General features: G+C 38.7%; 1 protein-coding gene across 2 annotated transcripts in view; it reads left to right on the top strand.

The window, feature by feature from the left end:
• The window catches only part of FGD6 (FYVE, RhoGEF and PH domain containing 6), an 80,432-nt gene that overhangs the window by 29,836 nt on the left and 23,928 nt on the right, over window positions 1–26,668 (top strand). For both annotated transcript variants that reach the window (XM_083806964.1, XM_083806963.1), the window contains 11 exons: window positions 809–876; window positions 967–997; window positions 9,332–9,483; window positions 10,313–10,469; window positions 11,665–11,752; window positions 18,334–18,384; window positions 21,471–21,529; window positions 21,659–21,730; window positions 22,254–22,322; window positions 23,734–23,817; window positions 24,979–25,058. In XM_083806964.1, coding sequence (XP_083663090.1) covers window positions 809–876; window positions 967–997; window positions 9,332–9,483; window positions 10,313–10,469; window positions 11,665–11,752; window positions 18,334–18,384; window positions 21,471–21,529; window positions 21,659–21,730; window positions 22,254–22,322; window positions 23,734–23,817; window positions 24,979–25,058 — 911 coding nt within the window. The remainder of the gene's footprint in view (window positions 1–808; window positions 877–966; window positions 998–9,331; window positions 9,484–10,312; window positions 10,470–11,664; window positions 11,753–18,333; window positions 18,385–21,470; window positions 21,530–21,658; window positions 21,731–22,253; window positions 22,323–23,733; window positions 23,818–24,978; window positions 25,059–26,668) is intronic.

A 26,668-nucleotide genomic window follows, 5' to 3' on the forward strand; every position in this document is an offset into this window, starting at 1 on the left:
GACAGCTGGTAGCAGAGAGGCATATGGCAAACCATGAGAGCTGTTATGGAAAAAGGTGTATTTTAACTGAGGGAGATTATACATGGGAGTTACTGAGCAGAAAAAAAATATTTGCATCCTGACACCTACCCCCTTTTGCTTTGCTATATCTGTTCACTTCTATCTGGTGTTGAACAGTAGCCTTGACTTTTGGAAGCCATATGTGTGTACATAAAAAACCAACATCATCTAAACAGTGTCCCAGGTAGATTGTGAAGCTCACACTTGGGTAGCTTCACAGTATGGTTGCTATGTATTCCAGCAAATCTTTTAGTAGATTGTCAGAAGTTGACTTTTCTGTTCTGTGTCATATTTTTCTCCTTCCATCTTTTTCAATAAAGTCTCTGTTTCTTTTAAGATATTTATGAAAGCCATTTGAGTTTACTGCAAATACTACTGATGCTGTAATAATCAGGAGATAATGAATAATATACACACATTATCCACACTTCGCTACTTTCACTAACCAATAATAATCACTTCCTAACGCTTCATCCATTATGGGCACTGGTGCTTCCTGTAATAATTAAATAGAAAGGCTGATAGTTATATAAAAGGCTACTGTTCGCTATTAGTGTTATTTCTAGCTAGAAGCTATATTGATTTTCACACAGATCCTGGAAAGCCAGGAGATTTCAAAGCAATATAAAACACTTCTATTAGAAATAATTAGTGATTAATTACATTGGATTTGAGGAACTACTAGCCTGAAATGATCTTTACAAGAGTTTTATCGGGTGCATAGTATAACATATAGTTTTATTTGCAGAGCAAGGCATCTGGAAAGAAGACAAAAGTTTACCATATTGCCAAGGAGATCATGAGCTCAGAGAAAGTGTAAGTGTCAATACTAAACTTAAAAGCTACTCAGTTTATATTAATTGGGCAATTGAAATATAACTGTGCTTTTTCTTGCTTTTCTGATAGGTTTGTGGATGTGCTAAAGCTCTTGCACATTGTAAGTACAAAAAAAAAGCAAGTTTCCTCTTCTGTTTGTTTAATCGCTGTTAAAGTTCTATGTTTTGGTTTTATTGGAGTGAATGTGTTCTTTTTTTTCCTCTGCGTTTTCTGTGTATTCAAAATACAAAAGTTAATCTAATTCAGCAGAAATTTAAAGTTCCAGATTTTTCATAAAGGATATTTTGGTGGTTCCTTATGGGGCTCCTTTATTAATGTATGCAATCTTCCAGCTGAGATGGGGATACTGCTTGAATATTAAAAATGGATATATATCCATTTATGTTAATCGGCACCATATTTATAAACCAACTTGTACCATAGCAACCAAAATAAATCTTTGGTTAGAATAACTTTTAAAGTCGAGAGGAGAGGAAGGGATCAATTTACCATTAGAAATAGTAAATAATAATTAGCTCTTATGTTGCATCCATCACATGGCGTTATAGTTTTTTAGACTGCAGCTTTTTGACAGATGCTTGCTTTCTGATAACAGCTGTGACTGCAGTACACACAACATGATGTCCACAGCAAGGGTTAAGCATTTAGTCCTTGGTTATGCACACCAATCGTGTGTTACACGTGCTGTGTAGAAGATGATAAAATAGGAAATTAGTTAGCTTTGCTTTCTCTAGCTTAATTTGGTGGGATTTCTGTCAACTTCTAAGTGATATGCGTTTGTACCATTTTATCACTCTGTGAAGTGCAAACATAGTAATTTTCCCTTGGACAGTGAAGTAGCTCCATTGCAAACAGATGCATTTGTCCGTGTTGCTCTCTGGAGAAGCGTGTTCTGTGAAACCGGAAACAAAGACTCTTATGTATGGATGTATACAATGCTGTAATATGGAGATCTTCAAGGAAACAAAAATTCCCACACCACTTGCTGATTCCTCTTTTGCCCTCCATTTTAGTAATTGATTTTCTTACTTTGTTCAGGCTTGATTTTTAAATGCTAAATCAGGCAGTTGTGGCCAATATATAATTTATATTCAACATTGTTTCTGGTACAAAACTCAAGTGTAAATACTCATTAAAGGACGAGAATCATCCTAATGAGTATAAACAAGTTTTTAAGCTATATGACTTAAATTATCACATATTTCTGGCACCAGTTTATGTCTTAAAGGTGTCTTCACTTTTCAGTGTGCCAGTCCTTGAAAATATATCTTGAGATAACGTGTATGGTATTTACAGGTTCAGGCTTCCTAGCAAGGTGGTTGATGCCCCACGCCTGTCAGCGTACAAAAGGCATCTGGATAATGCCATTGGAAGCAAAGGCTGTCAAGTGCAGAGGTCGCAGGCAACCGGGAAAAATAGGGGAAAGGGAAGAGAGTAGGGAGTTTAGGAAGTTTCTGTCATAAGCTTAAGGTTGTCCACACATTGTAAATGTGCGGTGTTGTAGGATGTGTTTTGCTTTGTTTTAACGGGTAACTCACATAAAGCCATTATGTAAGTTTCTAGCAAACAGGTTACAAAAAGTTGTGTTGGCTGGCAGTAACAATCAGCACATCTTCAACGTAGTCTAAGAGGGGATGCTAGGCTGTTACCAGCTTTGCCATTGTTCTGTAAAGGTGAACCTCGGTAAGCATCTTTGCCAGAGTGGGCACCAGTTTCAGGCAGTGTGTGAGTGCGGTCTTCATGGAACAACATTGCTGTACCGGAGAAAGGTTACAGAAACTTTTTTTTTTTACAGTGTAGTGGGTCTAAGAGCTGTTGTTTGTTCATCACAGATGTTATTAAATTTGTTTATTTTGATCATATATTCTTTATGGATAAGATATAAATGTTGATAAAACAACCTATCAGACTTCATATGGACTGAATCACACTGGTTTACTAGCTTCAGTGACAGGATTACTAACTGTCAGTCAAGCAACCTGTGGCAGATTTATGAATTAAAAACGTAGACTCTCCCCGTACTGGGCTACTTCACCCATAGTAAAGACTGGGCTGATCAGATGACTCACCGTTACACCTTCTGAACACTCTGGCAATGGTTTTCCAGAGTAAATACCTGAAATGTAGTGACTAATTCAATTAGTGAAGATTTGAAGTTAATAGTACTCTGTCCAGTCTGCATTACCAAAGCCAGTTGTGCAACAAGAGTGTTGATGTAAGAGAAATGTTTTAAGTTGCTACTGATGAAATGGAGCCTAAAGCAGTTGAGATGGTGGAAATGTGGTTGTAAACTGGTTACAGTTTTTGGCGTTTTTTTCTTTTATGTTAACACAGTCAAGTTAGGTGGTGCGACTCCTCAAAGACATCAGGGTGTCTGCCTCTTTGGACACTGTCGCACTGTTTAAGTACGTCTGACTGCCTCTGCTGAGACAGATTACAAAAGATGTCTAGAAAATTCTAAACACTTGGAGACATTTCTATAGCATGAAATAAGCCAGTCACAGTAGAGATAATGTACTTTAACTGGCTTTGGACAATGGTGCTCTCTCAAATGGGTTTGCTTGAGGCAAATCAAACTTGAGATGCAATCTTGAATTCTCTGTATTTCTGTAACTATTGTAAATCTGTTTTAGTGGATAAGATTCCAGTAAAATGCTCTTAGAAACTCCTGAAAACAAAGGGGCTTACATCAAACCAGTTCCGTGTATGCATCTTTGTGAGATGGCCCGTGTATGGTTTCTACAGGGTAGATGAGGGTTGAGAAGATGTGAGAAATGGTATTTCTTCCCTAAGGGCACTTGGAGGAAAAAAAAATAAAAATGAGAAGGGGGGGAGCAGGACCTGTGAACTAGATGTGAAATGTCAGGGAACAAGGTATGTTCCTGGGCAGGAGTAAGGCAGGACTGGTGCCCTTTGTGGAGTCTTTGGACATGGTTTGCTTTGCACAAATGAGAGGGCCTCCTCAACAGCACCCCAGCACCCTCTCACTGTAAGAGTAAGCTGGGTAAGCTGCCTGGCTTAGTTGCTCTCAGTTCTTTTATCCATTTTTTTTTTTCTCACCACTCTGTTTTTTCTTCCTTCCTTTCTGATTTTTCTCCCCTTCTGCTGTGGTATGGACGATGAGGTTTCTGGTCCAGCAAAGGAACGTGCTTTTTTGGATGGTCTTTCTGCTTCGTGTGTGACTTTGTGCTGCACGAAAAAAGGAAAGGTTAGGCTTTTGCCTGAGCCTTAAGGTCTCCGCATCTGACTTACACCCCAGCTCTGTCCTTATTAGGACTCTGAGAGCCAGACAAAGTTGTCAGGAGGCACCTGCAACTTTTCTGCAGGCACAAGATCACCCTCTTATTGCAGAAGGCAGATCAGAGGTCAAACATTTTTCTTTTTTTCTGTTGTGTGTCCTTCCATAGGCACTTATAAGACTGGGAAATTCTGGCTTAATGTTTCTATTTTCAGAAGACATTTGCAAAATTGTGTATTAAAAAAAAGTAGGCCTTCTGTATATTAAATTGCGGTCAAATATTATGACAAATAAATTATTCATAATAGATTTGGGAAAAGAAAATGTAATGTGCATACAGAGAAATAAAATAGCTGTGGGTTTTGGAGTAAAGGAAGTCCTGACCTCTGGTTCTGGCTTACTACTTACCAACTGTTTGGCTGTGAAAAATTCTCTCAACCTCCCAAGTCCTTTTTCTCCAATTTTAAATGTCAAAATTTGACCAGTCTAAGGTAAAAAAGTAGATAAATTCTTAGTCTGTGAAGTGCTTTAGAATTTCTGATTTGAGGCACCTGACTATGAATCACAGTTGTCATTACCTTATTTAAAAGGCTAATGAAATAATTTTGGTTTGGAAGGAAGCATTGGTCTATGACCCACTCTATTGCTTGAAATAACATTCCCAGAATATATCACAGTCAAATAATTATTGTAAAAATTAACTATATTATGTTATTAAACACTTGTAAATGGTTTTACTGCCTGAAAAAAGGTGTGGAATTCCCTGTCAGTTTTCCAGAAGTGATTTCATGGGTTTGAAAAATGTCACAATCCGCATTTATTCGCGGTCTCTATTAACTGTAAAGTTATAGTCAAGACTGCCCATTTGATTTTTTGCTTGAAATAATGTATTTGTGAAATCTTCTGTAAGTGTATTCCTGGCAGCCTTGTTTACAGTTTGTCGCGGGCCGGCAGCCTGGCTGTTTCCTAGAATGTGCAGCTCTCCTCTTCTCCTCCCCCCATAGGATGTGTGTGTGTGTTCCTTGAAAGGAGGCCAAGCGCAAACATATTTTTCTCCTTAAATTAAACTGATATTTGAGCTATCTGCAGGTGTATTTAGCTGGGAGTTGTACCTCAGCGGAAGGGATTATGGCTTATTTTTGCTTTGCTGATGGTATGTTCTAGGAGAACGGATCCAAGATGAATATTGGTTGAAACCTTAGGAGTGAAATATGTGGCTACATTTAGATCGTGTCTTCCAGTTAAATGTGTGAGGAGGTTTAACTTCACCCATTCCAACTTGACTTCATTCAGCTCTTAGGTACCTGAAGGTGCCGTTAATCCAGTCAGCAGCTGAGTGAGCGTTCGGTCTAGTCAGGACCTTCTGTGGTGCACACCTAAACTTCTTCCTTTGCTCCCTAAACTGGGGTGGGGGCAAGCTGCTCGGCATTGCACCGGCAATCCTCCAGTGGAAAGAGAGGATTTGTGACTCAGGGCCTTTGCAGAGGGGAAGTGTGTGGGCTGAGCACGGATGATTCACGACGGGGTCAGAATTATTTCAGATATCACGGCCATTTGCTTGTTTAAGGAAACTGCATTAAAGGAGGGGTGGGGGCTGGGAAGGGAGAGCAGCAATGGTGGTAGCCGTCCTGAAATGCTGTTTAAAAACTGAACAGCCCTGGCGGGACTGTGTACTAATAGAATAAATAAAATTCCCTAAGGTATTTAAGTTGGGAATGTTTAATCAGGCATTAATTCAGCAACTGTTTGTACTCTGAGAAGCCTTTAAAACTGCTTGAACCAGATTTTGATATGGACAAGTACCCAGCGAGATGCTGTCTTAGTCTAGAATAAACTGAGACTCTTTCTGGCACGGAAAGAATGTGCTTTCCAGAGGTGGTGATGAGGCCGTCTTCAAGTCCCTGTGTAAAGGCAATTGTCTTTGCCTAAGCAGTAAAATGCGGTATCAGAAGATTACTGTTGGACCAGAATATAATGTAGAAACTGTAACCCAGCACTTCAGAAAGCAGTTTTCAGAAAGTATACAATAGCCTCTCTTCTTCTGATAGGAAAAATTATCCTGGTAAGAAACTGAGATGATTCAGTAGAGCATAATTTCTTGGTTTGTGTCACACAGCATATGAAACATTTTGTCTAGAGTTGCAAATGGTGGTTTTCAGTGAAATTAACATATTAATTCCAAAGCATGGCAAGTTTGTTTATTTCTTTGTGAGTATTTGAAAGACTAATTATAAAACCTCTCTTTAAAATCCACTGTGATGGATTGCTACATTGCTTTAAATACAGTATTTTGTAGGACAATTCAGGTGACCATTTCTGAACAGACTGAAGAAAGCAGTGCTTTTCGGCAGTGTTATATAGTACTGTATGCTAAACATCTTTGCGATATGACTCACTTTTTGCAGGTATTTATAGATATCAGAGCAATGTATATATTATTTGCAACAGGAGTTCTGGTTTTATTCAGCAGTGAACAGATTTAGTTTCAGAAGGAATTAGGTGCTGGTGCATTGAATTGGTATTACTGTAATTTCTAATTTCTAAGTCACTGCCCTAATTTTGTGTGTGTGTGTGTGTATATATATACGTATATAAATATATAAAAGTTCCTTGTCTGAATAGCTTCTGCTCTTTGGAGTAAAATTTCAGGTTTTACTTGTTAACATGCTTTACGTTTAGTGATTCAAATAGACCCATTCTAGGTTCTAGTCCTTTTAGATAAGGAATTCCTTTCTCAGAAGGCCAGTACCTTGAAGTGCAAGCTCTGTTAGCTGTAACCTTGCTCCATTTGTTTGGCTTTCCTTCCCCCAGTCCTCAGGCAAGGGCCCTCTGCCTTCACCTCCTAGTTTTATCTCAAGATGAACTTGGCATGACAGTTACTTCACATGCACTGCCGGGTTATAAATAAAGCTTAATATGATTACGGTGACAAATACGTTGCACTGCCTCTGTAGTGAAGACTTGATAATTCCAAAAAAGAAAGGGGAAAAAAAAAGCGCTGTAGTTTATCGCCTTTGTTGTTCAGCAGTCTGTTTTGCATCATTTGAAATCTTCACGTTATCTTTCTTCCCTCTGTTTCCTCTCTGCAGGGCTTCCTCCCTTTGCTCAGTTGTGGCAGGGGACGCAGGGGGCGATGAAATAAAGTTTGGGTTGGCTGCGTTTGTGGCCACTCTTTCATAGCGTGATCCAAAGCCCAGTGAGGCCGATGGACTTTGGATCAAGCCAGTAGAGAAACCAACCCCCCCTGCATTTGGAAAACATCCTGCAGGCTCTTTGAATGCTATATCTAGAAGTTAAATAAATGCTCTTAACTACAAGTGACATTCCTGTCTTATCTCCTGGTCCTTAAACCTGGCTCCCTGCTCTCCTTTCATTGTGTGGTCAGGGAAAAGCTGGGTTTGTTGATTACTTTACAGACAGCACTGCTGTTCTTTTCGTTGTACAAGTAGCTTTATTACACTCGGAGAAAATTCTTGTTTCATCCCATGGCAAAGCATATACTGTATATTGTGTGTGCATGAGATTTGGGGGGGGTATTATCATAATATGATGATGCATTTTGCATGAAGCTCTTCAAAAAGCCCCATTTGAGCTTTTGCCATTGTAATGCCATGTATCATTTCAGTGTTAAGCAATGCCCTAGGGTCAGGAAAACCCATAAGATGCAGCTGGTAGTTAACCTATGTGTCACTAGTCTGCACAGAGGATGTAAAACAGAGCATTTCCATATGAATAACGCCATCTGTTTTTTAACTCCCTTGCATTTAGTTCTCAGCCTCCCCCCATCGCAGCCATCGCCCTGTATCTCCTTTCAGTTTCTTGTCATAACTCTGCCCCGGCGCAGCCTTTGCGACCCAGGGTCACAGAGCAAGAAGCTGTCTGCAGCTCACTGATGTAATGAGGAGAGGGCAGGAGAAAGTTGAGACTGGAGTCTGACAAACCCTAAATAGTGCCAGATGCTGGGCTGATGAGACAGCCAGCGAGACCTGTAGTAGAAGACTTGTGAGTGTGTGAGCTTAATTTTTTTTCCCCACCTTTAACCTGTGGGCCCTACAAACTTTCAAAGGCAGGTGTGGACCCCATGCATATTTAAGATGTCTCATCATCCCACGTAGGAACATGCTGTTTGGTCACCTTTTTCAGGCCACCTACAGATTGTGCATTCATTATCAGGTTTCAGCAGACTGCAGACTAAAAAGAGCTGTTATTTGGTGCCTGCTTTATGCCCAAATTCAAGCAAGAGATGACAATACAGCTAATTTGGATTTTCTTTTTTTGCAGTTTAGGTAGTGCTATGTACTTGATTATTTTTCAAGGGAAATGCTAAATTACTAACCTTTTTGAAAATTTTGCTTGCATATGATCAGGGAAGATGCCTTGCCTAACACGTACCCAGCTTCCTTATGGGTGCAGTCCTGGCCATATTGACTTGTATGGGGACAAGGTTTTAATTCTAAATAGTTTAATGAGGACCAATTAGGTTGAGCCCTGTCCCGTTGAGAGCTGGTTATAACATAAAAATGCCACAAGATCCTTCAGCGATAAGTGCGGTTTTCCTCCTCCCTGTAAATGTTTTGAAGGTACCAGTGTTGTTTGGATGATCATTAACATTTGAAATCTCGTGGTTCCGATGTGTTGTTACAAAAGCTTTTCGTTAGATGGTCATTTTCCTGTAAGAGCTGCTACATACAGTAACTTTTTGTGACACTACATTTTTTTTTATCTATGCAGCATGTCTTCCTAGAAGGCACTTGTAAACCAGTGTGGTTTTAAAATACAGTATTATGATTGCATTAGCTGATACAACACTTTTGCTTTTTGACCCAAATCTTAGCAAGAAGATACTCAAGGCTACCAATACCTTTGCAGATAAGAGCTTTTTTCCCCCCCTGTAGTTTCCTTACGTATAGTATCAGCACATTTCTTAAGGGTGTGGTATAAAAATAACGAATGACTTCCACAGCGTGCATATGGAGCAAGAGAGCAAAGCTCCAGCATCAAACCAAGGGGATTAAGGCTGTCCCACAGGAGTAAGTTGAAGCTGCAGGGAAACATAACCCAGATGGCACCCTCCTCGCCTTCAGTAATAGGGAGCAGGGCCTGGGATGTCTGCAGAGAACGCGCTCTTGTCTGCGCTGCTGCTTTGAAGGCTGCTGGCTCATGGTGGGGGTTTCTGTCCTCTTTGTACTCCGGCAGGATTTCCGGGACGCGGTGGCACATGCCTCTAGGCAGCTTGGGAAGCCAGTGATTGAGGACAGAATCCTGAATCAGATCCTGTACTACCTACCTCAGCTGTACGAGCTCAACCGGGACCTGCTGAGGGAGCTGGAGGAGCGATTGTCTCACTGGTGACTATCAGTGAAGGAACACCACTCCTTTGATGTCGTTAAAATTTATCTGTGGGGCTTGAGGGACTCCGCGTGACCGCGGTTTGACTCTTGTTTGTTTTTCATGGGCCTTGTTAAATGGCAGGGCTGACTTTGCAGGCACAGGAGATAATTTTCTGTTTAGCTGTTTTATTTGGCATTTAGGTGCATCCAGAAGCTATGCCAGCACATGTTTTTAGCAACCACACTTTTTTTTGTCTAAAACTTCAGTTTTAATTGAAAGCTCTTGTTCCTACATGTGCACGGGCATGATAAATGGACTGCCTTCATTAAAGGAACAGGAGGCTGTTCTGAAGATTGGTTTGCATTTTAAAGGTAGCTGAGATCTATTAACCAGCCACAGCACTGATTGACAGCCACGGTCCCATTGAAGTCCAGTCTCAATTACGCTGGTGGGTGGATCTAAATCACCTAAAGAAAGCATACAGACAAAGGCACTGAAATGGGTAAATGCTCTAATCCCATGCTTCCTATTAAGGGATAAAGACTGCATTTTGAAGTTTGGAGATCCATTTCCTCAGAAGTCCAGCTCGTGTTAATGTGTTCAGATGGTTCAAGACCTTTTTAAACAGACTGTATATCAAGTGGTTGTAATCTAGCCTTAAACTAGTGTGTGGAGGTGTGCTGGTAAGATTTTTCAGAGTAGCTAAAGAGCCCAATGCCTATCTGCTGGGCTGTAAGCTTTTTGTTCAGAAATAAACTGGCACATCTTACTGCTAAGACCAATGTGGTGCTGTAAGGTTAGGATGTACACACTTCTGTGCTCTTACTGCTCTGTTCTCGTTTCTAGGCTTGAACATCAACGAATTGCTGATATATTCGTAAAAAAGGGTCCCTACTTGAAGATGTACTCAACTTACATCAAAGAATTTGATAAAAATGTTGCACTGTTAGATGAGCAGTGTAAGAAGAACACAGGTTTTGCTTCAGTAGTGAAAGACTTCGAGGTACTGTAATCTTTTTTTTAAAGATATGTTCCTTTCCAGCAGTTGTAATCTTCCATAAAGCTTTAGACAACATCCTCTATTTTCTCTGAGCCTTGGCTTGCGACTTAGGGTGAAAGTGGAAAGAAATTCAGATTTTGTAAAGTAACTAATGATGTTGGCTACCACTGTGAGATACAGTAAAGGACCTTGATTTTCAGAAAATTCATCACTTGCTACAATTATATCAAAGGCATATTAACAAAATCACTAGCTGCTTTTTTTTTTTTTGGTTTTGTCTTCTGATTATACTATGCAATGATTAACTATCTTATTTTAAGCAGGTTGATCTCTCCACCACATTATAGGGCAGTAGCTTACTCACGGCAATCATATTTCATTTCATTTGGAAATACAGAAAAAGGATTCTTCTACTCTGCATATTTCTTGAAGCTTTTAAGCCTAGTCCATGTAACAATCAGATGAAATCTGATTCATGTCACTAAAAGCATTGCCAGATTTTTACATAATTCCCTTAAATCAGAGGGGAGGTGCAAGCTTCCTCAGAACATGATCCACACAACCTGTGAATTTACTTCCTATAAGGCTAGTTTCCCCTTGGGTAATCCCTGCTCTGTTTGCTTACAAGTCCTTAAAAAGGCTACTTACAGTAGGCAAAGGAAGAGCTTTAGGTAGAGTGAGCAAGTACAGGAAGAAGAAAAGAGGTCTTTTTAAGGATTGTGTTTCTGATACCCATTATTTTGAATGCAAATTCAAGATAATTAAAAATTTTGAAGCGTGGGTCTTTTTATTCTGTGTTATCTTTAGAGGTTTGGATTAATTAAAACTTCTTGAGTGAACACTGCTCTATTCTCTGCTTATCTGTCTAATGGACATCAGCAGCGGCTACAAATGAGCGAAAAATGGCGTTTCCCTTATTTCTGGGAAGATTCACCCTTCTTCCTCATAAGCAAAAGAACCTGTTTTGAATCCACAGAAAATATGAATGCTTATTGATGTCTTTTAACTCATGATTAATTTTGCATGCATCTTCCACGCAGGGAAATGCTTGTTGTTTGGTGCAGTGTGACACTACAGTAGTCACACCTTTAAGATAAAGCTTATCTGATATTATCAGTAACTCTTTGTAGTGATGTTTTCTTTTACTGGAACCCTTGACTACCACAGGATTGTTGCTTATTTTGGATATTTCTTTCAGATGAGCCCCCGCTGTGCTAGTCTGGCCCTCAAGCACTATCTGCTCAAGCCAGTTCAGAGGATTCCCCAGTACAGACTCCTTTTGACAGGTAAAGTCAAACACATTTACACGCTTAAGCCAGTATTCATGTGTCCCAGGAAACGTGTTTTCAGGCAGTTGTATCCATCTGTAAAGCATGTTTATCTGACTTCAGATACGTGAAGCTTTTTTTAAAATATGTCGTGAGTTTAAAGCCTTTCTTTGTTAATACTGATTGCAACAAGGTACACAAGTGACATGCTAATATTCCCAACACTGGTGTGTGTTCTCTGATGGTACATTTGGCGCTACTTGGAAAACATGAAAGTGTTAGTGGTTATTTGTTTGTTTGTTTCTGTAGTAATAGAGCCAGTAATTTCCTTAGAGGGTTGGTTGGAAAGCTCCTCTTTTTATTTATTTTTTTAAAGAAGGAAAAAATAATATGGAAATCTAGAACTAGGAGAAGGAAGTGAAAGATACATCTACACAACTGTGAATTTCTCCTGAAAATAGCTTTTCCATTTTTCCACTGCTCAGGTGTTTAGTCTTTAAAAACAATTCTCTTGTAAAAGCAGAAAGTGTGGTTTTAGTATACCTTACGGGTAAGTGCTTGAGACTTGTTACAGGAGCATTGTAGGCTGAAGAGCTGGTTTGGGACTAGGAAATCTGGGCTGGCTCTATATCCTGCTTTGGCATTGGCGTGTTTGGGTGACCTTGAGCAAGTCATCTCCACGATGCACTACTTTCTTTTCTGTAAAAGAAAGGCAATGATACAGGCCTCCTTTGTGAAATATTTCGAGATGCGTTTGTTGGAAGAGGGGGATGGCTCCTGTAAGGATTTGGAAATACTTAAGGCATTGTTTTTGAAAGCCATTGCTTTTTGATGAGCTATTTAAAAATAGCCTCTGTTTGTGTAGTAACTGCAAAATAAAATGCTCTGTGACCCTTTGTTTGGCTCTAGCAGCTTGTTGGCATTTCCCCAGCAAGTACTTAGGCTAGTGATGCTGTGGGAGATACAGCCTGAAGTGTTATACAGAAGTTACTAAGTTATTAACCTGGACTGTTTTCTTTTTAATCATCTCATGAAAGTCTTAGGTGGGGGGAAAAAGGGTGAAGAGCCTTTATCAAATGGACTGTTTGTAGGGGAAAATCTTAATGCCTTTTAATTGATAAAATAAAACCATGAAAAGGCAATTGGTGAGTTGCTTTATTTTCAAAGGATACTGACTCAGGGCATTGTGTAGGCTTGTTATATATTCCTAAATCAGTGCAGATGCTTTGGATAAGTTCAAAGGCTTTAAATAAAAAGGCGGAACAACAGAGCAGGATGGAGTAAATGCCTATGTCAATATACAGAGCAAAGCAAGAGACGTCAGAGGTGAATGGCACTGAAACAAAACTATGAAGTAGAAGGGGAATTCTTCGTAACTAACTGTCATTGTGGCTGGAACCAACTGTTTTAGACAAGTGACAATACGCCTAAAAATCTCATCCTGTGTTGATGGTGGTTGTGTGGAAGACCGCAGTCCTGCAGCCCTGTTTGTGGAAGTCCGCAGTCCTGCAGACCTGGCTGTGGCTGCCCAGCTTTAAGTACATCTGTAAATACAAGTGCTATTGACATGAATTGGATTGCAATGCTGGCTGCTGATTTAGAGAAAATAATTTTGTCTTGTCCTGTAGGAGAAATAAAAGAGATCAGACTAAGAATTTAATTATGCTGGGCCAGGGGGCTATTATTTTGGATCTGCTTCATTTTCACTCTGTTCAATCTATCGTGCCATTTCATGTTGTCTTCTGTATTCCTTGAGATTCTCACTCTCCTATATCTCAGTGGACGACCTGTCTGTTTCGTTACCTTCAAGCAGCTCTGTGTAATATTGAGTAATCTCTGTATAAACTTGCACTGCAAAGCCTTTGGAGGATATACAAAATATTTGGATCTCTTGTTGGAGTGGGCGAGACAGCAAGTAGGCAAGCAAAACAAGAACGGGCAAGAATTGCAGTATTGCAGCAGCAGTCCCAGCCAAAGACAATGGGCGTCTGTGGGCAATCAAGCAGGGGGCAGTGGGTAAGAGTGGAGGAGTGAAAATAATCCAGGAAATGAAGCTGCAAGGCCTGAGTCAGCAGGGATTTCTTCCTATTTAGATGCTCTGTGTCAGTGGGACAGCTTTGTACTAGTAACCTGCTGCTACACAGTCACATCACAAGATGGTTGCTGTGCTTTGAAGTGTAGTTGCTTTTATGCTAACAAAAGCAGGAGCAGGTGGACTTATAAATCAGGCAAGGAGAGGCAGAGCTCAGCTGTATTTCTGTTTAATTATCCAGCTTCTCCATTCCAGCAAGCGAACTTCCACTGTTCCACATGCTAAGCCTGATCTCTTCTACAGCAAATATTAGATGGCTTGTTGGGGAGGTTAATAGAGGCCTCTGGTTTTTAACAGAAAGAAATGAAGGAGAAGTGATTCTCTTCTCCTGAAAATCACTGATTTGAGTTGAAGAGACTTGTACAATATGAGCAGGCTCTTCATTGTCATATGATAAGCCTCCTCTTTTTTGCAACGTAGGATTTGCAGAGAGAGATAGTGTCTTTTATTATCCTCGGCTGAGGTCTAGTGAAGGGAGGCTGAGGGAGGCTGAAAAATTAGCTTTTGAGCACACTGCTCTTTTGCAGCTCAGAAATAGAATTGTCAGACTTGAGGCCAATTACATGTTGAGAACAATCGCTTTGAGTTTAACTTAATTAATTCAGACGATTTGAGACAAGAAGTAGTTGGTGAGGCAGAATAGAATTTTTATCAAGAGTAGAAGTGATAGCCACTGGCCCCCAGCAAGAAGGAAAAGAGAATTATGGGCCTCCGTCAGGAGGAAGCATGGCAAAGGAACATTTTGTAATAAATCAGTTCTTGTGTGCTTGTGTGTTGATTTTTGCTGTGTTTTGGGGTATCTAGCAAAGTCATGAATTTTATTTTTTAAGTCTGCCTTTTTGAATATTTAAGGTCTGCCCTGGAAAAAAAAGGAGTAGTGGGTCAGACAAAAACTGGTCTGTTTTCTATTAAAAATCCTTCGTTTGGTAATGTGGTTCTTCTGTTTCTCTTGAAGTGGTTTGCGTGAATTAGTCCTGGTACACAGCAGCGTGCTTGTTTACGTGAAGCCAGTCATTGTGTTGCATGAAATGCATTATTTGGGTAACCAGTGGTTTTGGATGGGTTTTCTGTTATTGTGGAGATGAGTTGATAAGTTTTGTATTTGTTTCTCTGGGATGGCCTATTTGTTGTGTTGTGATCAATGAGAAACTCCTTTGATTGTCCTGCAGCTGGGAGGTTGCTATCAGTTGCTAAACAGAGACTGTGCCTTGCTTAGGTGTTAGACCTTTGTCTCATTTACAATGTTGTAACGCTCTTTCAGCACTCTCTAATTTTAAAAATCTTTCCACTTATTCTCCTGCACAATCTCAACTTTAATTTTAGCATTATAACGGTTGTACTGGTTTTTATTTATGGATCATCTCTTAGTTCTGTGTTATATTAAAGCAGATCCTTTCTTGTAGCCTGCTGTCATACTTGTCCCCCAGGCATACAGTTTATCTCCTTTATGTTTAAACCAACAGAAGGAAAACTCAGTGCTAAGGGTATGACAGTATCCTTAGCTTTATTATTATTATTATTACAGTCCTCGCTTTATTCTGCAGTTGTGGAAAGCTGTTGGCAGCATCTATGTATCTCATTTATGTTTTTTATTCCTTTTGCTAGACTCAAGTCAAATAGTAGGAAACAGGTGAAAAATTAAGGTTCTCTGTTATACATTTACACTACTTAAGTGGAATTTCTTTTACTGGTCACTTTTTTTTGTGTGTGTGTGTCCAAGAAACCAGTGTCTCTTGTAGAATAACTTTATCTTTGAGTAAAAAGTTTGAACAACTAAAGTACATTTCAGAGGAGGAAAAAAAAATTGGCAAAGACTGCAGATACCATTCCACCTTAATATTTGACTTCTGTATTTGTTTTATTAAGGAATATTTTTGCTAAATCTTTACTGTAATGCTATTCATGTCTGTGAAATCCTCTTGTCCACGTAGTTTAAGCCAGTACCTCCAGAAAGTTGTTGCAAGCATAGAATTTCCAGTGTGTGTATGCACAGAAGAGACTAAAATAATCTGTTCTGTTGCTTCTCTGAAACTGAGTTTTAGCTATGAACTGAGGTCAACTTACCAGATAAATAAAAAAATCAAAATTATGTATTTATCACTTTCAGGATTTTACAGTTGCAAGGTTGTTTATTTTTTCTTTTTTTTTTTTTTTTTCAGTCTTGTATACAAGAGCTGCCTTCCTTTTTGAATACAGAATTTTAAATGAATGCAGTTATGTTAAAATCTTTCTAATCTTCCCTGTATTATACACTGATGATATGATTTAAAGTGCTAATATATACCCATCGGGGGGAAAAAAAAAAAAAGGAAAGAAAAACTGAATGATGTAAAGCATTGTTCCTTTGGAGAATATGTCATAAGGCCTGAATATGCCAAGAAACAATTAGTTCTCGTGTTGGGTCTCTGATTTTAAGTTTCCAGTGCTGTTACTTTGGATATTAAATTGGATGTCTCCAAGTACTAGAGACAGTTTCTTGGGATACCAGAGGTACATTTGCAGATTAGTAAATTGTACCCTCCTGACCTCTTGTTCCCAGTTTGCAGAGAAGTGAGTTCGTGGTCGTCAGCTTTAAGAAGCTGTTTGTGTACAAGCTGTAGGGACTCATCCCTTTATACTGGGAGGTGTCTGCTGGAGTCCTTTCTTCTGGCCCTGATGATGATTGAGTTGCAATTGTAGAGCTTTAACTTGCCTGCTTTATGGAGGAGCCCCGAAGATGCTCTGCCCGGGTAGTAATGCGCAGCTCCTACCTGAGGGCACTATCGGCTGGCAGGGCAGGAGAGGGCAGCTGCTGGTGTGTGTGTGAAATGGGTTCCTCCAAGTTAAGCCAAGTTAAAAACAAGGTGAAGTCTTCTCAGTCCATTTTACAATACCTCCTGTTGATTCTTCTCTTATGCCAGTTTGTTACAAACATAACCTAAGGTGATAAAAGGTGAATTCTTTTTTAATGGAATATGTGTCCACCTAAATACCGCACTTGAAGGTCTGGTAGCTCCTACAGCAAAAGATTTGGAGACATGTGACAGATGCAATACTTACGGAGTGTAGAAAGGTTTTGTTGCCATGTCAGGCTTTTATGAAAGACCAGGCGTTGGCCGGTGTCTGATAATGATCAGCCAAGACTTGAAGTGGAGCAGCAAGCTGTGGGTGTTCCCATGGCCCAGCCAGGCAGACCTCCCAGCGCTCCCACCCCCTGCTTCCTTGCAGGAGACCCCAGCAAGGCCCTGCTCCTTCACCCCAACCTGTTCTTCGTGCTTCTCTTGGATCCTCCCTTAAGTCCTTGCCAAAAAATAAAACATCAGTGCCAAATACTTTTCTTCCTGTAGTTCTGTTTTTCTCAAAGCTTTCATTAGCTGACAAGATTTCTCACTCTTCGTAGTGTTTCTATGGCAGAAACATATTTCATAATTCCCTTTTTTGCATAAGGAAACCATTACAATATGCTGAGCAGTCTCTGAGGGGCATGCATTAAGCAAGACGTCTTATGAAGGCAGGAACAATTGGCTCCTGATCCTTCGTGAGCGAAAGGATGAATCTGGGTAGGGCAAGCAGATGGGATCGAATTATTTCCCTCCCACTTGAAACTTGTACAACTGCTAAGCTAGAATTGAAGGCTTCCTAGATCAAGTATGATCAGTTTTCTCTAGATCTGCCAGAATCTGAACACCACATTTAAAAGGTAATTATAAATTAGTATTTGTTGATATTATCAATCTAACATCTGAAATTACTTTGAAAGTTTCTGATTGTGTTTCTTTCAATTTTAAGTAGTTCAGAGCTATGGATTGAAGGGAATAGATTGACTTTTTACTGAGGATATATAGTCGCCTTTGACAGGATATGGTACTTTCTGATGAACCGGACACTGGGCCATGGAATGGAATCTCAAAGGGAATGTTTTCTCATACAGTCAGACATTTGGAGTTAATTTTAGATGCGTAAAGTAGATGGAAAAACTACCACGACTTGGGTGGATCGAGGGTGCCATCTCGTGGTTGAGGAACTAAATTTAGATTTGAAACCAAACAATGCCTATTTGAACATTTGAGGTGGGCTATAATACCTTTTTTATTGAGAAATATTGATCATAATCAGATTTGCTGTATTGGGCTACTTTTTTCAGCTCCTGTAGACGAGTTAAGGCTCAGGCAAATATCTATAATCTTTAAACTTTCTTGTGTCAGCTTAAATGTAAATGATTGCAAGTATGTACTTGTCTTTCACCTGGTTGTTTTGTTCTAGAATAATATGTGCAACATATCATTTGCCTTTGGAAGCAGGTCAGTGCTCCTGACTTCTCTTCCCTAGGCAAGATATCATTATATACTTTCAGTGTGGAAATGCTAGTTTTCCTCATGCTATTACTTGGACAAATTTAAAAGTTTAAGTATCATAGAACCATAGAAGACCTTTGTGGCATAGGTGTGTCTGAAAAGCAGATTGCTAGGAAAATGTTGGTTTTGACTGATTTCCATTGCAGTTTATTTCTTTTTTTTTCTTTTTACAGATTATTTAAAGAATCTTTTAGAAGAGTCTGCAGACTATAGAGATACTCAAGGTAAATGTCTCTTTAGATTAAAGAAATAACAGGTCATGTAAATATCTTAAAGTTTCTAAGTTTTAAATGTGTGCAAAACACTAAACTGATAAGTAGATATGTTTTCTGTTTAGTTCTAAGTTTCTCAGCAGAGATACTGAAAGATTTAAAACTTTTTTTTCAAAAATGTTTGGAGCTTACAGTGATAAGTGGTATCAGCTCAAAGCAAGAGATAAGAGTGAAGTTCCCGAAGCAGCTTAAGCAGGTATTTTGGGCAGCACTACTGAAGGAGACAGTCCTTGTATCCCTCGGCCTTTCATGACAGGCAGTCCGGTCCCCCAGCTGCTCTCCCGAGCCCTCTGAGCCTTTGTCTGTCCCCCTTTGCTTTTGTGCCAGGACAAGTGCTTGATAAAAAAGATCAGGGAGTTCCGCTGGCTTATGTTTAACTTGAGGAGTTCTCCAGTTTGACTTGTCACAAGTTGCACAAACACTTTTGCTTGCACGTGCAGGGAAAGATGATAGAAGGAAATGAGAAGGAACAGTTGGAGATGGAGGAGAATAAGTCTACATGATTCATGCTAATTTGGGGTTAAGCTGGTTTAACTCGATAGTAGCAACGCAGTGCACATTCATACTGTTTTCCGTCTTCCCTGTGTGCTCCTCAGCAGTACTAGAAATGCTCCCAATGTTTCCATTTCATTTGTGTGAGCCCCTGTCATTTCTGTCATTTATTTCATTCTTTTTGGTGACATTTGTGCAAACCCTTTATCTTCAGGAGGATTGCGCAGATCTAGCTGGTTGGACTGCACTAAGTGAGTGCCTTTGATGCACTGAGTTAGGTTCACTTTCTTACAGCTATCTCCTGACACAGTACCATAAAAATAATGAATAATGATTCTTCTTAAGACCTTTCCACATATTTGTTTATTAGATTGCAATGAAACTATAAGCTGAAAATGCTTTAAAAGGTAACTTCTTCACAGACATAAAAGTTTCTCTTGCACATCGTATGGCTGTGAACAAGGTAATGCTTGCGCTGCATGGTAAACAATTAACCACTTGAAAAGTGAGCAACTTAAATATGTTTACATCACATTTTCTTGTGCATTCTCCAGCATCTGTGTTTTTTATAGTGGTACTTTCCATATAATTTTTCTCTCTCTGCATATATTGAAGATAAAAGCAGAAACTTAGTTTTAACAATGACAACGTTAATTTTATGCATTTGACATGTTTGGTAGTCAATCTTTGAAACTGAGTAAGTAAATCGAATCTTTACTCACCAAAATCTTTCTTATGATAATTAAGTTCCTTCAGACTTTGCTTTGTTGTGTAATTCCATGGAGGGAACTTAAAAAAATAAAATAAAATAAAAAAAAGACAAAAGTTTGGTTATGATTAGCATTCTTGGAAAAAACAACACAATTCTTCCTGATGACCTTCATTTTAATACGTTACTCCAGCTAAGTGATATAAAAAGTGGAATGTTCTTCCCTTCCAAAAAGCAGTTTTGTTTATGGACTTTTTGACCCTATAGATTATTTTGTTTTGTTGTTTAGATTTGTTTAGAATCTTGGCTCTATTAGTAGCCCTGAGATCTTGTAACTTTCCCTTGAGTAACCAGCAAATTTCCTGTAACATTCTTCAGTCTTTTCGAAGTCAATGAGTACAATTTTAAGTTTTAATAGATATAATAGCTGACAGATGAAGGAAAGTATAACAACAACAATAAAAAATCAGGTACTCATTCCTATCTTGTGAATTTAGCTAAATTTCCCTTAACTTTATTTTCTTTCAAGCTGATGGGAACTGGAGACTGTTTTGGCTGGAGCAGCTCCAGCATTTCCTAATAGGAGACCACCAGCTATTTTTCAGCAGACTCAGTTAACATCATGACATCTATATCTAAACTTAATTTTTGATCAAATGCTTGATATGTGTTGTGGCTTTTTAACTATTTGACTCCTATATTTGCATTGTCTCATTTCATGAAAATCTTGAACAAAATTTCTACTTAGATTGACTTAGGAGGAGATTTTTATTCACGCTTTGGTTTATTTTTTTATATGGCTTCATGACCTGAACCCTTCAGTTCAGAAATCTGTATCTTTTAAACTAATTTCTTTCTTAATATGATCTCAACAGTAAGGGAAGTATGAACACTCTAAAGTACTAATACTGTAAAGATATTAAAAAAAAAAAAAGTGAGGCTTTGTTTTTAACTGGTTTGATAGGCTTCTCTGAGTACTTTAAAGTAAATGTACTTCCTTTTTTTGGGGTGTTTGCACTTGAATTACTCAGAAGGTGCTAAATGCTGTAGAAATTACATTTTATCAGAGCAGCTGTGCTTGCTTTCAATTAATTGAGTCTTTTTTTTTCCTACATAAACAAATTACAGGTTTTTGGATAAGATCCTTAGATGGGTTCTATGTAATATACACAGTTGCTGCTCAGTAGCTTACATAATCCTTTTATATAACCCCTTTTTGCAGTTGCACTTAAATATGTATTTCAGTTGAGTTGCTAGTTATTAAATATCAGTACTTAATAAAAATCCCTCGTCTTTCATAACTCTTCTATTTCTCTTTTGCTTCTGGTATTGAAAGTTTGAAGTTTAGAAATTTGAACTTTATCCTGTTACCTTGAAGTGCAACAAAACTAAAGGCAGATGAAAGAAATCACAATTTTTCTAGGTAGCTTCTTATGACTCGCACTGGAGGCAGTTGTGTAAAATGGAAAAAGCTTAGTTAACTTTTGTATAGTCTCAGTTAAAATGTTGTTTATGCTTCTGCTGTAAGCAGAGACACTGAAATTAAAATGATCCTTTGTGTGAGAAACTACAACTCGATTTTGCTTGTAGACTGTTTGGATGAGCTATAGGAAATGATTGACACTGTGACTGTTAGCTGAAGCAGTAACTTGCTAGGGCACACCTGTAAAACCATGATTGAAAGCTTCTGGGAAGTATGGGAAGTGTTCTTGAATGTAGTGACTTTTCAATCATGTCCTTGAATCTTGCCATAGTGTCGAAGGGGAATATTGTACTTTTCCATAATACCAATTCTAACTGATCTGTATAATAAAAACATTGTTTCTTCATCCTTCAGATGCTCTAGCTGTTGTCATAGAAGTTGCAAACCATGCCAATGACATCATGAAGCAGGGAGTAAGTATTTTGACTTGGGAAGCTGGCTGATTAAAGCTTTTTCTATTATTTAAAAAGAAGAAAAAAAAAAAACAACACATGAATTCAAGGGCAATTTCTTATCTTTTTGCCTTTCTTTTCTCCCTGCAGGATAACTTTCAGAAACTCATGCAGATTCAGTACAGTTTAAATGGACACCATGAGATTGTACAGCCAGGAAGGGTAGGTCCTCCAGATGACCTTAAAATGACTGTAATAAAAGTGCAGTACAGATGATATGCAAGCAAAGTACAGAAGCTGACACACATTGAGGAGAAAAATGGTCCATCATTTAATTATTTGATGTTGACAGTGAAATGATTACTGCCTCCCCATATGTATAATTTTATTTAGTTATTTTTGGGAAACATTTTTCTGATGAAAACTTATGATTTTTTGAATATGATTCTCTGCAAGATCTTGCAGGCATTTTTTTTCCCTGAAGCTTAATGTTTTATTTGTCGTGGTTTCAAGTACAGCATGGAAAACTAATGCAGCTAGTTGGTCTTTCTAGCTTTTAGAGAGACATAAAGATGAAGAGCCTTTTTCAGGAAGGGAACCATGAATCCCAAAAGTTCTGCAGCAGTTCAGGTGTAAAAATTAAAAATATATATAATAGTAATAATAAAAAAGAAATGCATCAGCTGATTTGGACAGCTTGTGCCTTGAAAAGATAGGTCTTGAATTGCTTGTTTTAATTTGCTAGGTATTTTTGAAAGAGGGAACACTGATGAAGCTGTCTCGGAAGGTCATGCAGCCACGAATGTTTTTTCTGGTAAGATGGTGTACATACTGCTCTGTGCCTAATGACGGTGTAATTTTAAGTGGTTGAAAGGTTGTACCGCAAAGATAAGTAACTAGCAACTTCAGATAGGGGAAAAAAAAGACCATTTGTTGCTGTTATACTTCTTCAGTCCAGTTTAGGGAGATCATCTGTTGCATATACGATAACGTTTTAATAGAAAACAAGTTTCTTAATAAAAAGTACTGTTTTGACCAATGCTTGTTTAAAATTTGAGCAGGTTGTGAGAAGGCGTTATCTGAGGTATTGGGAAAACTACAACTACTCTATCCCAGTTAGTTATACCAGATTGTAAAACCTACGGTTCAGCTGCTGATACTGCACCTTCCCTCCTTCCTCTTCTCCTTTGCTTGCATCCCAAGCGGAGCATAGCACTGAGCTGGAAATGAAGTGCTAGCTTCTTTTCCTGTCCCTGCTGCTGTTTTGTTTTGAAACCTTTGTGCCTCTGAAGTTTGTTTCCACTTCAACCTTTTGTTTTTCCTCTATTTAGATAGTAAAGCAACTGTTGCTGTATGTAACTTGTGGCATTATTGGCCCACAGTCTTGCCTGAAATCTGGCTTTTGGTTACTGTAGTACAAATATTTTCCTAGGCAGTCTCAAAGTATGTATTCTAAGCTTGGAAGTGTCTCTCTTATGCTCTGGAGATGACTTTGTAGCACACAGAGCACTGATATATTAAGCAGTGATTTTCATAGGTCATGTTGTGAAGATGTAGTAAGACTCATGAAACCTTTGATTATTTTGCAATGAAGCTCTTAGCAAAATCTCATGAGACAGTTCAGTCTTCAGGTCTGTGTTTATGTTCAGTAAATGAAGTCTGGATCCACGCATTGAACAACACAGGAAATAAAACATCTTAATAGCTGTTCAGTAAGTGTATCAAATAAAGCCAAGTCTGGTAGAACAGCAAATAAACAGTAGATGCACGCTTGAATTGTTTTCATTCATATGGATAAGTTTGTCCATATAATCATAAATTGCTAATTTTAATTCTGCCATCTCCTAGTTTCTGGAATGTTTTTCTTTGTTGGAAGGGTTAATTCTAATATACTTTAAAAGTAGTTTGTTATACAATATAGTTGTGTACACGAGAAACATTTCTGTCCTTTCTGACAGCCTGTTCTTTGACATCCGTGCACTGTTTACTCATTGCCAAATATATATTTACACAAGGAAGGATATAAATAGACACCTATTGTTATCTAAATTAATAACATGAAAATGTTTCTTGGGTTCTAAGTGGAATAATAGGATGTAGAAGATGCCCTCCTGGACAGTTGATATTAGTGCTGTATGAATTTTATATTTTCTGTAAAATGCATCTGAAATTATCAGTCTCTAAATAGTCTTTAGTCACTAAAATGTATTGCTTCTACATTACAGTTTAATGATGCCCTGTTGTATACTACTCCAGTTCAGTCAGGGATGTATAAACTCAACAACATGCTGTCCTTGGCTGGAATGAAGGTGAGTCGCTTGCTAAAATAAGTATTTTTCTAAATGTATTTAAACTGAGGTCTTAAATTTTTGAAAGGTAGCTATGTTTATTGTTGGAAAGTGGTGTTAAAAGATGCTTATGTTACAGAGCAGTCCTGCAGGCATAAAGTTTCTTGCATAATATCGTCTGTGGGATTATTGTCTGTGCTTCCCTAAACAACTCTGTTGTCACAGCATCATCTTACATGCCTTTCATCTGATGCTGGCCTACTCAGAAGTAGTCTTGCCTACTTCTGGTTTTGTATTAAACTGCTTAGCTTTTGCCTTGCAAATGCTTTTTCTTGTCCACGCCCAGAGATTAGGTATCTCTGTCTGATAACTTTGATCTGGTCAATCAAATCTCCATGGTTTATAGAGATCTGTTAACCGCAAGGGAAGATACGGCTTTTGTTTCTGAGCCTCTGTGAAAAGCACCAGAATTAAACCCCGAACCCCTCTGGGTAGTGACAAGGAGTATGCATGCCGCGTGTTGACATGGTCTCTGACATGACAGTTGCTGGGAGAAACAAACCATCGCCTCAGGAATCAAGCATCTCATGTATCTCATCTCTGGTCCTGTCAGGGAAGAGCACCAAATCCAGCAAGAGCACAGATCTGGCGCCCAGGCCTGAGCTTTCACAGGAGGAGCTGCAGCCTCTCTTCTGCCAGCAGATGTCTTGTGGTGGCTCAGATCCACTCTTAACTTTCCAAATCCTCTGTGTTTGAAATGTGGTAGCTCAAAAGGATCACCAGGGCAGTCTAGCCCATGGAGATATGGGGCAGATGCCCATCGTGGAGCACACCAGTGCCTATATTTTGTGGTGCGGTGTGCTTTTTTGCGTAGTTGTAGAAGAAACTTACAAGGCATGCTGAAGCACAATGGGAAGTGTCTGGTAGCTCCTGAGCTTCATTCCCCTGTACACCTCCAGTGTTCCTGTGGTGCCACAGTGAAATAAAATGGTGGGCTCTGTGTAATCGTACTGCAGCCGAGCACTACAGGCTGGTGTATGTTCTCCTCACTGCGAGATCTTCTCTCCAATTTACCCCTTCTACAGTAAAAATCGAAGAGACCTTGCAATAAATAAGTAAAAAATAAAGCAGCATAAACGTACCATGTCAGTTTGAATATAAATTTTTCTTTCTCAAATGAAGGTTAAAAAGCCAACCCAGGAAGCTTATCAGAACGAACTGAACATAGAAAGTGTAGAGAGATCCTTCATTCTTTCAGCAAGGTGAGTCTCGCAAATTAATGATTTTAAAAGTATGTGATTTCAAACAGGTCTCATAAGCTTTTTAATTAATATCTTCATAGCTTGTTTTGCACATACATGATGAAAAGTGACTCCTGGCTAGAGTTACTACAGAAGAATAGACTGACATATGGTTTTCTGGAAATAAAGTAGGCTTTGTTCCAATTTGCTGTTGTTCGTATTTAAAATTTGATTTTGAATATTTAGCCTTTTTTAATGGGCTGGCAGAAAGGAAGCCTGCTTGTATATAATCAGTTTCACAGATACCACGTGAATTTGTAGTCTGTAATACAGTTCACTCTGACCTGTAAGGAAGACTCCATGTTGTAAAGAGATGGATAGAATCACAAAATCTGTAGTAAATGTGTCTGCTATTTGAACAACTTGGGCTTAAGGCTGCATCTGATAGGAGTTTTGCTGTCATCAAGAGAGTTAACTGTTAATCAGATGGAACAAAAATGTTGATTTTTCTTCCTCTTCAGCTTAGCTACGCTTTTGAAAACCTTAAGTAAATTGAAATATTATACTTTTACTGCCTTTCTTTGAGAGGAACAAGAATTAAAATTAAGTTTCACTTCAATTAATTTTAGGCTTTGATTTTTCTCTATTTTTTTTTTCCAGAATTACTGATATTATCTGTCAGTGCATTAGCAGGACAGGATATGAGGCATAACAATAATACATTTTGACATTATTTTTAACTGATATAAATTGGAAAGAGTCATTGTGGTCAGTCATCTAGCTAAAATAACAGTGCAATTGAGATAAGAAATGGATCTCAGTGAAGTGCTGAATGGAACATGAAATTATAGAAACGTCATGAATTACAGAAATGATGTTTGTCTTTACCAGAACAAAAAATTCTCCCTGTAACATGCACTAAAATGGAGCAGTTCTGGTCTGCCTTCACTGAGCTGCCTCTAACAAAGACCTGGTTTTGTGGATTGTTGTTTTTACTGCATTTGAATTGGAGTTTGATATGGTCTGTCACTTGTGACAGTGCTGATATCAATGAATAAGGACATGTTTTCTCTTTTATTTAGCAAAGCTGAGCAAGGGCAGACTGCTGCTTTCTGTGTGACCTTGTAAATACTGACATTAGGATGTCTGCTCAGAGATAGCAGTATCGTTAGCTGAGGGGTAGACCAAGGTTAACCTTGTCAGAGTAGCCAGAGGAAGCAGCTCAATTGTGTCTGAGCAGTAGTTATTTATAACAGGCTTGAAAGGAATATTTATGTATTTTCAAAAACAAAACAAAAATGCTTCTTATGATTCTTTCGTATATTGGGAAAAAGATGCATTTTGTAATTTAGGGTATGGTTCTGTACTGCTATCATGTGAGCAGGTCTGTGCTGCTCAGGTGCCTTGGTGACTGGGTGTTGCACAAATACATAAAGATATTTGTGGGATTGTAGTAGCTAGTGTGTTTTTATCTTCACATGACTTGAAACAACAGTTCTCTTCTACTTCAGAGTTATTAAAAAAGTAATGTAAAAAGATTAGTTGGAACTTGTGAAAAGATTATCATCTTGAAATACAACCTACATATTTTCTACAAAACAGGATAACCTCTTCTTTCTGAGGAGCTGATT

The sequence above is a fragment of the Anser anser genome (assembly GCF_964211835.1).
Source record: "Anser anser genome assembly, chromosome: 1".
In the NCBI taxonomy this organism is placed as follows: domain Eukaryota; kingdom Metazoa; phylum Chordata; class Aves; order Anseriformes; family Anatidae; genus Anser; species Anser anser.